We start from the raw sequence: 15689 nt of genomic DNA, 5'->3' as shown, positions 1-15689 counted from the left end.
ACTCCGCGGAGCGCCCAAAGGCTCGAGCGGGTTCGTCTGCCCGGTTCTCCTCAGCATGGACCAAAGCGTCGTGGATCACCCGGTGACCCTCATCATCAAGGCCCCCAACCAGAAATACACCGACCAGACCATTAACTGCTTTCTGGACTGGACTGTGGGCAAGCTGAAGTCTCACCTCTCCAAAGTGTACCCCAGTAAGCCGGTGAGTTGGTGGCCAGCCCTTTCCCTTCGTCGTGTCGGTAAGACTGGCGCTGTGGTAACTTGAGGGCAGTTGCTCAAGGCTTTCCTTAGGGACCCTGGGGGATAAACACAGTCCCAGTGCCAGGGAGCTGCTGGTGTAAAGGTGGTGCCTGGCGCTCGGCTTTCAGGGAAGCTGGCGATGCAGAATAGCTGCTCTTCCCTATGGGTTATGAAGTGTAGCATCCCGAAAGGTGGCATCGCTGAAGAGCTTAGTAAGGCTCCATTCATCTTTTTGGGAACTGGGGTTGAGGTATCTCAGTTAACTGAACTTAAGATTAGCCTCTTAAGTGGAAAAGTTCTGTCTAAAGTGACTGCAGTGTAAGCAATAGAGCTAAAGTTATCACCACCTAGTGAATTCACCGAGATGTGGAGCAGGTAGATGTGTATTCATAATATCTGAGACACAGAATTGAACCTCCACAATTACTTCCCTCTTTAAAGCACAGAGGGGTTTTCTGAAGCCTTTGCTCTCAGATATTCTATGAATGACAGAATATCGTAGATATACCGTATTCTGTGATACCATATAGATATAATATCGTATCTATATGATTTGTACTTTGAAACTTAATATAAAGACATACTGTGGAGTTTTGTTTTTGTTTCCTGAGGAAAATATGGCTTATTTGTAAATTCTTTTAAGTTCTACATGTGTCAGTTGCAAAGAGGCTAGGAAAACCCATGCACCAGTAACAGAAATATGGTACTGTACCTGTTAGTCATACAGAACAGTATACTTGAAAACTTGTGCCAGAAGCCCTATATAAAAGGAATGACAGCTTCCACACTGCAGCAACAGCAGCATGTGAGGCCTAGACCTTGCTGTGGAAAACATCAGACAAAGGGTGTGTTTATACTGTAAATGGTTAGCATTCACCTAATTTAACAGGACAATTATTGGCATTGGTGATAAAATAGTAGCTTTGTGTCTCAGGGCGGGTTTCTGCCTTTTGGAGAAAGAAGAAGACAAGCAATCAACATCTGAGGCTGTGTCTCTGGTGCACTGAGATCTGTTAAGCAGTATTTGGGAGTTTGTGGATTTAGTTACTGCTGTGAGTAATGCTCTGCTCTGGGAGCCCATCTGCAGGGAAAGAAACAAATCCAGGACTTCAGCTGGTTGCTGCTGCTTCCTCCTCACTAGAATCTCCTCCTGTGACGTGTTTGTGTTCAGGCACTCGTTTTCTGACTCACCCGATGATTCTTTGCTTCTTGCGAAGAATCCTTGATGAACAGGAGGTTTTTAAGTTGCACAGTAGGTTTGAACCAGTAGTGGAATATTAAGTTTCAGTTTCCTGGAACATCTTTCTCCTGTTGAAAACTGATTCCTCCGCATGCCTCTCATTATTAACTTCCTAGTTCAGAAGCCCCCAAAATCATTCTCCATTAAAGAATGGGGAGTTTCTTCAGTGAAAATTATCACAGTGATTCCAATTTAATCTGGGTTTACTGTACTTGCATTTAAACTGGTAAATGAACACCATATTTTTATTATATAGAACCTTTGAATTAAAGTAAGACCATGGGGAGGAGAAGCAAGACATCCCATTAAACGTCTATGTATAGTAAAATCAGAAAGTGCATTTTTGGCTTGATGTGTTTTTTGACATTGTGCTTTTCCCAAATATTTTTAAATCACACACACACCCCCTTTATTTTTCTTTAAACCAGAAAAACCAGTGTCAAAAGCTTGTCCATCAAATTTCTACATTCTTTGAGTATTGTGGGTCCTGAGAACAACTTCTGTTACAGTGCTATTTTAAGAGTGCATCAGAACACAGATGTTCTCTCAGGTATTGCAGTGCTCTTGAAGTTCAGGGTGTAAAACAGAAACCAGTTCCTATCCCTGCTACATACATAGTCTTTCAAGTGCTCACATGTGACTTTTAACTCATTCTGTATGCATCTGTAAATGAGTCAGTAGGCTGATGGTGACTGTAACTGTTGTCATTAAATTTACAACTTATTAAGAAGGTATCTTCAGAAAATAAGGTGGTTAAAATGTGCAAACAAGAAGTCAGGCCCTGAAGCAGTGGTGTTTGTTGTTTCTCCAGCTTAATTTGTGTAAATGGTGTGGCTAAATATATACACATTCCATAGGCAGATTTCACTTGGTTTAGTTGTTACTGAAGTTGGTATGTACTTACTTTAGCAAGTCATTGAAGGAGCTAAGTGGGATTTAAACCAGTATTAGATTAGTATGTGGGTCTGTACTAAGATTCACATCCCTCAATATCTTTTTGCCCTGACTGGACCAATTTTTCATAGATGGAGTACTGCAGTTACAGTGTCCCTAACTGAAATGTTTATTTAGGAAAACTTGGAAAATCAACCTGTGTGTGTCAGTCTGGCAGCTCTTGCAGTCAGTGCATTAACCACTGCATCGATTACACCTAGAAACATGAACTTTAAATTCTCATTTCCTGTAGTACCTGTTATCTAGCCTATGCTTTGCCCACATTTCTAACCAGATGTGGTGGTTTGGATTCTTATTTCCTACGGGAGAGAGGCTGAGTGAGCAAAAGGATGAATATCTTGTAGCTGGAAGAGGGTAGCTGGGAGATCGTCTGTGTTTCTAAAGGAAGTTGCTGCATTAGCTCATGTTTGGTGGTCTTGGTAATGTGCTGTGTGTAGCTGACTTGGACTCACTAAGCATTGCAGCAGGAGTCTTGCTTGGAAAATGGAAGAAAAAACCCAAACCACTAGCTGTCGAATTCTTAGTTTTAAACACATACCTTTTGAATTATGGTCTGGAAACTGTCTGCCATCTCACTGTAAACTTTAGGTTCTAGAATCATTTTATCTGATGCTACATGTTTGCATGTGAAAATGGGGGCACTCTGAGTAATTTTACATATATATATTTTTTTAAAGTGTTTTTCCACCACAGTTCAGTGTTTGGGCTAACAGTGAGCATGCTGTTCCTTGAAGCAGGAGGTTTGGTAGTGAACCTCCTCTGGCAGAGGATCACTTGAATGCCTTTTCTATTTTCTTTGGCATAAATGTAAATTATGTGTTTTCACATTCGTTGCCTCTTATTCCACCTGCTGTTAAATCCCTGCCCCTCATCTCAGAATTCCAAGATGGCTTTCACCCGGAGAATTGCAAGTGATAATCCTGTAGTGCCCCATTAGGTATTTAAGTTATGTAGGGAGGAGTGTGTGGTTTAAAGCCTTCTGGTCCCCCATTAATGTCTCTAGCTTAATATGATTAATGGTACTCAACATAGGTGTAACCTATGTAGGGAGGTGAAAGGTGCTGCTGCAGGCTATGGAATAGTCAGCTTTGAGGGATCATTTTACTCCAGCAGTTTCATTTCTGTGAAGTATTCATATGACAAAAAAAATTTGTACTGCTTGTTGGAGAAGTAGTAAATTAGATGGAGTTGAGGAGAGGTTCATAGGTAAGGTGCTGAAGAGAAGAATCTGAATTTGACTGTCTAGAAGACTGTGTTATGAGTGGGACAGGCAAGAGTGCTCCATCGCCATGTTGGGTGATGATAAAAAGATTTGGAATTTGGGTGTGGTTTGTTGTTGTGTTTTACTTGTTTTGTTTTAACTGCTTCTCCATTCTAATTAATCTCCAGATAATCTGTCTCAGGACCCAGAGACAGGTTTCTGATGCTTCTGGTTCCACTGCTCATTCTAAAGCAACATGTTTCTTACTTATAGGAAATCCACGTTTCTAGTGATACTGATGCATGCTGCAAACTCTAGCCTTCCTAAGAAGGCCTTTCCCAAATACAAAATGCGAGTAAGCTTGTATTTTGCTAGCAACCTGTTCCCTCTTGAAGGCAGCAACCAAAATGGTATAGTTCATTTGAACTTAGTCTGACACGAGACAGGCATTTTTTGCTGCTGTTTTGAACATGAATAGAAATAGCACAGTGTTGAAGCTGAATTTACTGCAGTATTTTATTCATTGGAGCTGCAGACAACTGGTTCTGTGTAGTGAGACTTACAAAAATAGTGTGTTATGTCACTCATTAAAAATACACGAAAATGCAGAAGAACATAGAAAATGACTCTTCAATAGAAGTGATAAACAGTTCTGTGCTATATATGGCAGGTTATGCACTAATACTTTAAAGACATGTATGTAATCATGAATGGCTAGTATGAATTGGGGGGGAAGTTAAAGCAGAAGCTTCTCAGATTTAATGTGAACTTTCATGTGCTTAGAGTAGTTATATTGAAGGGAAGACCCCCCAAGTTCTCCAGCTTTCCTGTGTTCTGCTAAGTTACTGGGAATCTGGAAAGGGCTATTGCAAAAAGAAATTTAATTAAACTTCTCTGAAAGCTTTTTGATTCAGAGATCTCTATCAGGTGTTTGTGTTTTAGGGTTAGAATGAATAAGACCGCAGAGGGGGCAGCAGGAGGCTGAGTGAGTGAGATACAAGACCAGCTGTTTGCATGTCTTCATTCTTCAGATATTTCATGCTGTTACTGCCTGTCTGTCCCACTGATATTAGCCTAAATATCTTCATTTAGCACTTGCTTATGTTAGTGCTTTCTCTGAAGTAATAACTGCTGTTGTATTTAGGATGCAAGCAGTAGTTCAACTACTCCTGGGGGTGCTGTTTTTTTTTTGGGCGGGGGTTGTTTTGGGTTGGTTTTATTTTTTGGGGGGGGGGATATGAGGCAGGAACTTACAAGAGAAATTAGTTGTTGAAAGAGATTGGAATTTGTGCCCTTCTTCTGCATATTTTAATAACCATTCCATCATTCTACTAACAATTTTGGGGCTGGTTTTGCATTATTCCTTTAATTTCTTTGCCCCAGCCACTTTTTCAGGAAGTGCCTGGGAATGGGAGCAGGGAAAAGAGCAAATCACCTTTTAAAAGAAAGGAATTTCTGAATCTGCCTAATGGTTTTCTTGAGCAGCATTTGCCAGTTAAATGTTGTTAACTGTTTTGGCACTCTTGTTGAGTGCATAATAGCAGAATTCTTTTGCAGAATGAATTTGTGAGTTGGACCTGTGAAGCCTCTGAAATGTTTTTAAGGCTATCCGATGGTGGTTGGAACTGTCAAGGGTTTTCTCATCTGCAAATGTTATCTCCAGCTGTATATCCGTACAGCAGGAAAAAGCTAAATTCCTTTCTTTGTCCCATCTCCTAGTCTACAAAGGATCAGAGACTGGTGTATTCTGGCAGACTGCTTCCTGATCATCTGCAGCTGAAAGATGTTCTCAGAAAAGTAAGCTTTATATCAACACCATATGATATTTGATCAAAACCCCTTTTTGGGAAATAGGAATTTAGATCTGTGTTGTTTAGCTTTATATTTTCATTGTTGTATTGAGAGATGTAACCATAAAATGTTGATATGTTCTGGAAAATGTATTTTCAAGTAAGTATCCCTTGTGTGTGTAGGATTGTGATCCTTGTGGATTGAGGCATGTTTCCAATTGGTGGGAGCAGGCAGGCTGTGTAAGTGATAATGTAGTGTAGAGTAACTTCTTTAGACAGTTCCCACTGTGGTGTAAATGGAATCACTTAACATGTTTGTTGGTTTGGAACATCATTTCTTGTACATACTTAAATCCAAGAACTGCCATTAAAAATGGCTCTTGTGTAAGCAACTTAATGGTAATACATTAGATGCAAAAAGAGAATTCTAAATTCCTGAATGGTTTTGCTAGGAAAACTGTTGTCCTGGTTTTGTCAGCTGTTAACTGTTCCTGATCATGTTTCAAAGTTAGTTTGTTCTTGAAGCTTTTCTTTTTATATGTATCTATATTAAGATATCTTTTTTTATATAAATATAATTTTATTCTGCTCGTTCATCTTGGAAGAAATAATTTTGCTCATCTAACTTTGGATTCTTTAGTCGACACTTAAATCCAAATCCTGAATACACGTGACATCACATGTAGGAAATCTTCAAATACATGCACTTGGTTCTCAAATTGGATCAAGTAGTTTGGTTTGGTGCTACCAAGTAATAGGGAGTCCATTAAGTTAGTAAAGTTCTTAAATATATAGACTAATATTATAGTTAGGGCAGATCATCAAGAACTTTTTCTCAATTTAGGTAACAGAAAACATACTGCATTGTGTTGAGTAGGTTTTAAACTCCTTGTAAACAGATGAGGCTGCATCAATAGCTATATTTGGAAAGTACTTCAGGTACTATGAAATAGGTAGACTTTCTACTAGTCTGACAGTACCCAGGTATTGGTAATAATACTCTTCTGTAATGTAATTAAGTAAAAATCAAAGTATGGATTGTAAGAATGGGTGGGTTACATTTTAATGTTTAGTAAGAGAATAATTCTTTGGTGAAAGTGGGAACTGAACTTCAGTCTTGAGAACAGAGAAACTGATGCAGAGGAATCCTGAGTAGTGCTTGGGCAGACTAACACTGTTGGTGGTAATCTTCATTCTGAAATAGATTTGATTAAATTGTAGTTAACTGCTCACCAGCAAATGATTGAAAATTAGCATGTATAGGTTTGCTAGAAAACCAGAGCTGGACTGTTGCCAGCCATTGTATGTCCTTTACCACTGAAAAGTTCATGGAAATGCTGACAATAACTCACCTCAATGCTTAGTTTTGTATGTTAAGGACAAAATGAAGTCTGAAACCCTTAAATTCACTTGGCCTACTTACAGCACACTAATTTTAGGAAACATGATTTCCAACTTTGCTTTATGTGCTAGAGGAGAAACTTTGCTTAAGTAACACCTTCTTTCATTATACAGGGTCTATGTTTCACTTGAAAGGCATTTTAGTAGCTGTGGGCATTGGGTTTAGTTGAAATCTAGTGAATTCAAACATGCTCATCAGGCTTAAGCATAAAGTTAAACACTTGTATTGGAAGGAGTTTTTTGTGCTTGAGCGTTTAGAAAAGAGATATCATTACTCTTAAGTTCATTCTCATTCTCTGCCATATTCTGCCTACTTGCTTAGCTCTAAATTCTCAATACTATCTGAGGATTTACTCAGTCTCCTGATTTAGCTTTGTGATACTTGCTCTTTGATATGGAGCAGTATCATTTCACTGGTAGAAAATACCTTGAGGCTGGAAGTTGTGACACTCTTCAAGCATAGTGGTGCCTGTCACGTTATATATGCATACATATATATATACACACAGCAATAAACTGTCATATTGAATAAAGGTATACACTGTAAGCTTGCAAGTAATATGTCTAGTTCCCTTGCCTTTCCAAGTGGCTTAAGATCCTACCTAGGAAGAAGATAACTGGTTAGGTGAAAGGCTTTTGACGTGGTCAGAGTGCTGATCGCTTGCGTTGAGTGCTCTCCAGTCATCACTTACTCTGACTGACCGGTAAGAAATGGCACTTAGTAGTGAGGCTGAGCTGGGTAGAAGCTGATAAATGCAGCAGAGGTTAAGTCAATGCTGCTATGGAAAGGCTATGCTAGCAGCAGTGCACAGTGGTGTATAAAAACACCCACCCAGTTTTCTTCCTAAAGATTAAACTTTAAAAATGAGCGTGTGTTTTAACATGTTTTTGTACAGTTAAAAGAAAATCCAAAGCCAGCATTACCGAAGGTTATCTCACTAAATACTGCAGCTTGACTTTTCTTCTTCAGAATTCGGTTACTGAGGAAGCTGTAGCATGCAGTTTAAATCCAGTCATAGCTATTCTTGTTGCTATGGCCATATAAGCTTCAGGCATGCTGATATAATAGGGTGTTTTCATTTGGTACACTGAAATAGCTTCAGATGGAAGTTAGGGTATCTATATTGGGGGAGGGGGGGGGAAGTGTATTCAGGAAGAATTGGCACAGCCTCGTTGCTTGCATGCTGACATGGCTTCAAGAGGTGCCACTCATTCACCTCCTCACTTTCAAATATTTAGAACCCCAGACTGGTTTGTGTTGGAAGGGACCTTAAAGCTCACCCAGTTCCAGCCCCCTGTCACAGGCAGGGACACCTTCCACTAGAGCAGGTTGCTCCAAGCCCCTGTGTCCAACCTGACCTTGAACACTGCCAGGGATGGGGCAGCCACAGCTTCTCTGGGCACCCTGGGCCAGCGCCTCAGCACCCTCACAGGGAAGAGCTTCTGCCCAAGAGCACATCTCAATCTCCCTTAGTGAAGTTTGAACCCTCAAGTCTCATCTAGTGCTTCGAGTAGCATTTCCTGAGTGTGAAGTATCTGCAGGGATGCTTCAGTTGGGCATCTGCCAGTTAGGCTTGAGCCAGGCTTAGTCTGGAGTGAGGTGGAGGCAGCGTCTGGTACATTTTGTTTCTAATCTTGGTCTGCTTGTGGAATTCATTTACCCTGATGTGTTTATTGCCTAACACTCTTCATTAAATCTCAATGGAATGGCAGCATTTGTAACTTCAGGGAAACAGAGCCCAAAAGGGGTTTGAGAGTTTTCCAAAAGGAAGGTTAAAGCTTGTGATATGCTTCCTCATGTTTCTCTGTGTGGTCTTCCCTTGGTTCCAGGGAAGGCTGAGGGTAAGTGGATGTTCAATATGTTATTGTGGACTGCTGCTAAGAAAACACTGGTTGTGAAATACTTCTCATGTGCTAGGCTCAAGACTTGCTTTCTGCTCTTTCCTTTGTATAATATTTCTTTACTGATTTCAAATGCAACTTTGAAAGCATTGTGGGGCGGGGGGTGTTTAAGCCATTTTTGCTTGTAACTTGTTCAAATACTGTTGCTTTAGCTCTTCAATGTCTTTATTTCATTTCTTTTTTAGCAAGATGAATATCATATGGTTCATCTGGTATGTACTTCCCGGACACCCCCAAGTTCTCCAAAACCCACCACCAGCAGAGAAGGTCATGGAGCTTCAGCCTCCAGCAGTAGCTCAGTGAGTTGGGGTTTTTTTTCCTACACAGGACATGTATTTCTTCTGCAAAAGGGTGTGAAAGTAGAGCTTGCTCTATGAATTTGTGCAGTTAGACTGGATTATTTCAGGGTGTCACTTTAGTTAAACAGAGATCACCTTTTTCCAAACTGTAACACAGTTATGTTTGTTAGATGATAAAGCACTACTTTGCTAAGCTGTTCTTTGTTTTTAGTGCTTCTTTATTGCAAAGGACATTTTTCTTTCCATATCCCTGTATCTTTGGCAGAAATTGAGCAGTGTATTGAGATTTTTAAGAAAAATAAAAGTTCCTATTTATTTTGTGAAGATTTGTACTGCTGAAGAGACATCAGTCAAATTAATGCCCTTGTTATGAGATAGGCAGGTGGAGCTTGGCAAGCGTTCATTCCGCTTGACAGGGATTGGCTTCAAGGCAGTGGTAAGTATCTGTAAGACAGGGAGAAGTAGGAAGTGTTCTTAACATTTTATTAGTCCAGCTGTTCACAGAACACTCTTGTTTAGGGTGTTTTGAGCCTTCCCCTCTTCCCAGTCCCCTCAAATGATGATGATCTTCGGTTGTACTCTGCTTTAACAGAAATGCAGTTATTATTTCTGTTGAAGACTTGGTCGTCATTACTGTGATTCTCTTGGCTTTTCCCAGAGTTGGCAGTAACCTTCAGTGACCCGTGAAGGGCAGTCAGAAAGGAATGTGTACAGTACCACTGTAGGCACTTCTCATCTGCAGTGTGTCAGTTATCAGCATATGAGAAATACCTTTCCAGTAATAAGCTGTCTTCATTCTGTTTATAGGGTACTGTATAGACTGCAGTGAAACACTCAGAAACACGAGCAGCTGAAGGAATAGTAGAGAGTGGACAGTGGTTACTTTGTCTTTTCAAAGGCTGTATTTATACCTGCAGACAGGACACAGGAGGTCTGCTTTGTCATCATTTTATTGCTATGTAGCTCAGTTGCAAATGTTGTATTTAAGTGACTGTAGTAATGACTGCTTAAGGCAGTCTGTATGTATAGTGTTAAGTTCATAGTGCTTTGAAGGAAACAACCTAAACCCAAAGCTGAATGGCCTTTGTTCTTCCATTTGTTTTTGATTTTTACTCCCCCCGCTGTCTAGTGGTAAATTTTTCTTGTTTTCCTGTGTAGGGTAAATGTGATACGGGTGTGTTAAGTCATTGCACCTCCTCACTTCCTGAGCTGTCAAAGTTGAAGATGATTTTCTACTGAGTAAACATTACAGTAATGCTTAGCAACAGGATTTGGGGATTTATTAAAGATAAAACAATGCATCTCAATGGCCAAATTGCAGTCTTGTTATGGTGACAGAGAATGAGGAAGGTCAGCTATTGACATGCTTCCAGGGTTAAATACTGATCTAGGAAAGCATTGAAGGTCTGACGTGCTAGTTTTAGGTGTGCTCCTGGGAGCCTGAGTAGTTCCCAGCTCCTTCCCTCTTCCTACCCACTGCTCCCTCGCAGCAGTTTGGATTGGGCAGCTGACACAGTGAAGATGATGGAGAAAGGGAAGGCAAGGACAGAGGAATGGTATTTTAAGCCACTGCAGGCACTGTTGTCTCTGAATTATAAAGTCATATCTGGAGGTTGTAGTTACTTTTGTTAATGATAGCCCCTAGAATTTTATTGCTGCTAAATACCCTGTCAGTTAAGCTTCAGTTTGGTTCAGCTCTTTGAAATGACTTGTGGTTTTCTCTGGGACCGATCATGTGTTGAGTCCTTTGGAAAACTTCACTTTTTTATATGTACACCTGAGTGCAAGTTTGAACTTGTTTTTACTAAAGGCTTGCCAGACCCAGTAAACCCCACAAGACATGCCTGGTGCTTCTGTTCTCCATAAAACTTGTGACGAAACATTAAACCAAAGAGGTTTTTTTAAGGCACTGTAGTAAATCTTGTAACTGTGGCAAAAAGATCCCCAACCTCAATTTTGTTTGTTTTTAAGAATTTAGACCGTTCTGGATCAACTGCTGCCTCAGCCCCAAACCAAGAAGCTTCATCTACATCTTTGAACACTAGCGCAGATGGAGTGAGGCATCGTAATCCTCCACAAGCACAAAGCAATCCCATGCTAAGCCACCAGTTCCCTTATTTAATGCAAGGGTAAGTGAGATTGAAGCAGTCCTCAGCTCTTCGATACTCTTTCAAGTACTGTAAATGTTCAGTTACAGTTATGTTTCTTCCACAGTCTGCAGTATGATTTGGCTAGTTCATCTGGAAGCATAAGTCATATTAGAAACATTTTTGTACGAACATTAATGCTTTTAGCCAGGAGTCAATCAGAGTAAGTGTTCTTGGTGCTCCCCTTCAGGCTGCTTTTGATTTTTCCTTAATGCTTTCTGCCCTCAGCTTTCTCTTGCTAAGTGCAGCTGTAATACTTACCTAGTGGATATGTAGGTAGTAATGTAGCTGATGAAATTGCTACTTCTGATTGCCTTTTCTAGTCCTTTATTGTACTCATCAAGACTAAATTCTTACCAAAATATGATGGTTCTTAGTTTTTGACACAGAAGAGATGTCCCTCTTCACTTCTCCATATTGGATTTAACTGTAGAAATGACATGGAGGTGTTCTGGGTACATGTAAGTTCTTGTGTATGTACTAGAGAATTGTATTTTGCTGTATACCAGTGAAGTGTTAACTAGTGTACATTGCCAGATCAGATCTTTTGTGTAACTTCCAAATTCTGTCTTTTTTACTTACAAAGCAGCTTTAGGAATTTTTAATACCAGGCATTCTCCTAGTATTGTATAGATTCTAGGGATTTTCTCTGGAGAATGTTGAAACAAAGCAAACCTGTGAATCTGCTAACAGTGACAATTCCTTCTGTCGCTGGAAGGAAAACAGAGGTCAAGAACTGTTGAAAATTCATGCAGTTTCAGCTCAATTTCCGTGCTCTCTTTTTAGAGTTAACCTGGACTTTACTGCTCTCACTCGTTTTCACCCTGAGTTATTTCAAGTCCTTTTAATTTTTGATCTGAAAGATAAAAAGCTGGGCAGAAACTGGAGCAGTTATTTTGTTCTGACCACATGCATCTGTGCAGAAGACACTTGCCTTTATGGCAGAGCTAGGTGACACTAGATTGGCTGTCAAGATTTCTGCTTGCTGTAATGTAAATCAATCCAGTTAGTTCCAGAAGCACTTTGTTGAGTGTTGTGTAACCTGTAAGAAGTTTTAATGGTTTTCAGTAGACTGAAAGAGGTGCTGAGAACCAGACATCAGCACTGCACACACGTCAGGGTTTTCTGTCTTATTTGGACTATTTCCAGTTTGGTCACCTGGAATAGGTGCCTGTTTGTGGTTAAGGTGCATGAGCAGTGTACCTCAACTACATCTTTCAGTTTACTGTAATCCAAAAGGAATCCACTCGGTGATCCAGGAATGTTCTGTGCTGCAACCACAACTGTAGTAAGAGGAAGTGATTTGCTTCAGAAGTGTATTCCTGATCTGAACAGAAATGCCAACATAAATGAACCCTAAACAATCATAGGCCTTTTTTTTTGTAGAAGTAACTCAATGGAACACTACCAGAACTTGAGTTCATTGCAGATTGCTGGGCACTGGCTCTGCTCAACTCCCAGTAGTCTGTGCCAGTGCCTGCTATAGTCTGCTGTCTTCTTGAAAAACCTGTTTAACTTCTCAGATACATCTGGGTTTGCTTCAGGACACTGCTAGTTGTATTCGAGCAATAAGAAATGTCTTCTAGTTTTTAGCTGCTCTCTTGAACACCGTTTTGGGCAACGAAATACAGCTTTAATGTGATTTATACACAGGCTGAGACTCGTTAGAAACAATGAATATTTGTAGCCAGAGTTTGCATTGATTTGTGGATTTTTCTTACTGTTTCATGAGCAAATGCTTTGATTCTAGCTGTGTGATGAGCTATAGGCTCTGCTGTAGTGAAAGGTCTCTAGATGTTTGAAAATGCATGTGAGGGTCTTGAGCTTTTTGCAGCACTTTCATTAGTAAAGTAATTTGTACAAATAAGTAACATGTATGTTAGGTGATTAAATGATGTTTTTAATGGTTATTTCTGTTCCTGGCACAAAGCTTCAGTGTGCTAGTTGAATCTTCCTTGGGAAAACACTTAGTTCATGCTATTAAAATAGGAAGAAGGAGGCAATTTAAAACTTTCTCTTGCCTTTGAGCTTTTTTAAATACTGTTTTCTAGAAGTCTTTATCTGGGGGCACTGGGCAAAAATGGTTTCTTTATCTACCAAGTTAGTCTTTTGCTGTGGAGAGCAAGCACAGCATTGTCTGCTCCTGTGGACTTAGTAGCTGTGCTACACATGAGGTACACAAAGCACAGATGGGCTCAGTCCTGAGATGGCTTCCATTTCCGAGTGGAGAGTACTTGGAAGCAGTGAGCAGGCAAGAAACATCAGGACAGTGAGATTGTCACGTGTGGGCAGCCCATTTGATGAGATGTTTTTATACTGTGTACATAGTAATATTTGAAAGTGAACAGCAAAATGATGTGCTGCCAGCGTGCAGGATGTTCTAGCACAGAAGTTCCTTGCTTCATTAGTAGCCTTTGCCTGCTGTATGTTTCCTCTTTTCAAGGAGCAAATGACATAGTGGGGGATAGTGAAATAGCACTTACGTTGGTATCCCAGGCTCACACGAGACAAACACTAAATGAGATGTCTTTGTGGGTCAAGGTCATTAAAAAAATGCAGTTATTGTCAGTCGTGAAGATGACAGAGATGGAGCTTTTAAGTCTGAATAAGAAGTCTTATTTTTCCACTAATGGTGAGCAGTATCTTCATGATGACACTAGTGAACTAGTCTGACCTTACCCTCAAATCAGATCCCAGTTAGCTCATTTTAGATGTTTTCTAAAGACCAGAAGAAGTAATCGTGAGCTTTCTAGCCATTTAAGGAGTAGCATGTCTCTCTTTTCAGAATGTTCTGAAGCTGCCTTTACCACTGGAACCTTGAAAACTGTTCTTTGACCTAACTATTCTTCTGCTGTCTGCTCTGCTTTGTTCTCAACCTTGGAATGCTTGTGTCTATCCAATTTGCTTCTCTGCTCTGGTGCCAGTCTTTTGATGCTTCCTGCCTCTTTCTCCTCCTTTTGGAAGAAGATGAAGAGAACACACGTGCTGTTTGCCTTTTTCCTTCTACCAGCAAGCCAGCTTGCTTTGCTGAGAGGAGCCTCTTCCTTCAGAGAGGTTGTTCTCACTGAAATACATCACCCTGTTTGGAGTTGTTCCTCTATTTCATAAGCAGACTTAATACCCTGGCAGCTGTAATAGCTGTATAATTGACAACATCTGCCTCATTCTGATTTTTGATGAGCAAACAAAATACTGCTGTGCTAGGTGGCATTCCAAGCCAGAAGCCAGTTAGTTCCTGAATATTGATGTTTACTTTTTCTTCACTGATGGAGTCAGACCTTGAGAAGTTTTGTCTTGCTTCTCAAAAAGTCCCATCTCCCAGAAAAGCTGTTGGGGTGGGGGGAAAAGAAAAAGGAATACTTGAATGGGAAAAGCAAGAACATGACATAACTGATATCTTTTGTGGTTTGTCTTTGACTGGTTTCGTAATCTAGTGTTCAGCTCTAAGACGTCAAGAAAGCGACTTATGCAAGAGTTTGGAAGAAAGTAGAGGGTAAAGTCCTCTAAAAGATATATCTGTGAGGAAGAGTTGTTAGCCCAAAGGCCTCTCAACTCTTGTTGAGCTCAGCTGAGCAGTTCTAAAGAGCAGCCACCCTGAAATCTGTAACTGCTGAGGAACAGTTGAACTGCAGAACTCAGGCAAGCTGGGTAGCACTGGGTGACTGAGCTGGAGGAATAGGCATGCTCGAACACCTGAGGAGTCCTGCCTCTTTGCGTCCCCAGGTGAAATTGAGGGATTGCGATTGAGACCTTGCTCAGTGGTTTGTTACAACATGGCATTTAATGACACCCCTGTAGGACAGTTGAATCCGTTTTACATTTTGAAGGTCAAATGTTTTGGGAGGGTCGGTGTTTTACGGATTTTGGAGGAGTCTCATTTCTCAGTCTTGGCTAGTTCAGGGTATGGAAAAACACATTCTTACATGCTTAAAGCTTGCAGCCATAAAGATAAAAGCATGATTGATGTTTTTCAGTAGCAGCTTGACAGCTTTGTTGTTCCATCAGGTTAACCATGCATAAGTAAGTAGCATCAGCAGGGCTGCCAGGTCACCCTTTCAGGTTTTGAAAGAAACCTAGAGTATTGCCTATGACTATCTCAGTTTGAATGTGGTATCAGGAGAGTAGCTTTTGCTTTTGTGGGTTTTTTTCCCCCCAGACTGTTGTCAAAACAGGTTATGACTAAACACAAACAGTTTTAGCAAAGGTCATGGGGTTGCATGGCAGGCTCCTGTTCAGAATAACAGTGAAATACTTACTCATGTGTAACATGGAAAAGATTTTAATGTCTACCTCCCATCTTTCTTTCTGGGCATCTTGTATATCTGAGTGCCTGGTAGACTAATGAAATCTCTTGATGATATCTTTGCAGGGAGTGCCTTACTTAGGGAAAGGTGTAGTCTGCAGTGCAATTACAGCAGTCTCAGCTTTTGCTGCCTGCAGTGTGAATAAGCTTTTCTTCATGCTTTATACTCTCATGCTGTCCTGAAAGATGTCCTGGTTTACTACAGTTCACTA

General features: G+C 40.5%; 1 protein-coding gene across 1 annotated transcript in view; it reads left to right on the top strand.

The window, feature by feature from the left end:
• Window positions 1-11: 11 nt before the first annotated feature.
• HERPUD2 (HERPUD family member 2) overlaps window positions 12-15689 on the top strand; it is a 19454-nt gene continuing 3776 nt past the window's right edge. The window contains exons 1-4 of the mRNA XM_010018899.1: window positions 12-202; window positions 5355-5432; window positions 8914-9027; window positions 10999-11156. Coding sequence (XP_010017201.1) covers window positions 56-202; window positions 5355-5432; window positions 8914-9027; window positions 10999-11156 — 497 coding nt within the window. The 5' untranslated portion in view covers window positions 12-55. The remainder of the gene's footprint in view (window positions 203-5354; window positions 5433-8913; window positions 9028-10998; window positions 11157-15689) is intronic.

This window comes from Nestor notabilis, unplaced genomic scaffold (assembly GCF_000696875.1).
Source record: "Nestor notabilis isolate BGI_N333 unplaced genomic scaffold, ASM69687v1 scaffold3757, whole genome shotgun sequence".
Taxonomy (NCBI): Eukaryota; Metazoa; Chordata; class Aves; order Psittaciformes; family Psittacidae; genus Nestor; species Nestor notabilis.
The sequence above is the reverse complement of the archived record's forward strand: the minus strand, read 5'-3'. Positions and strand labels throughout refer to the sequence as shown.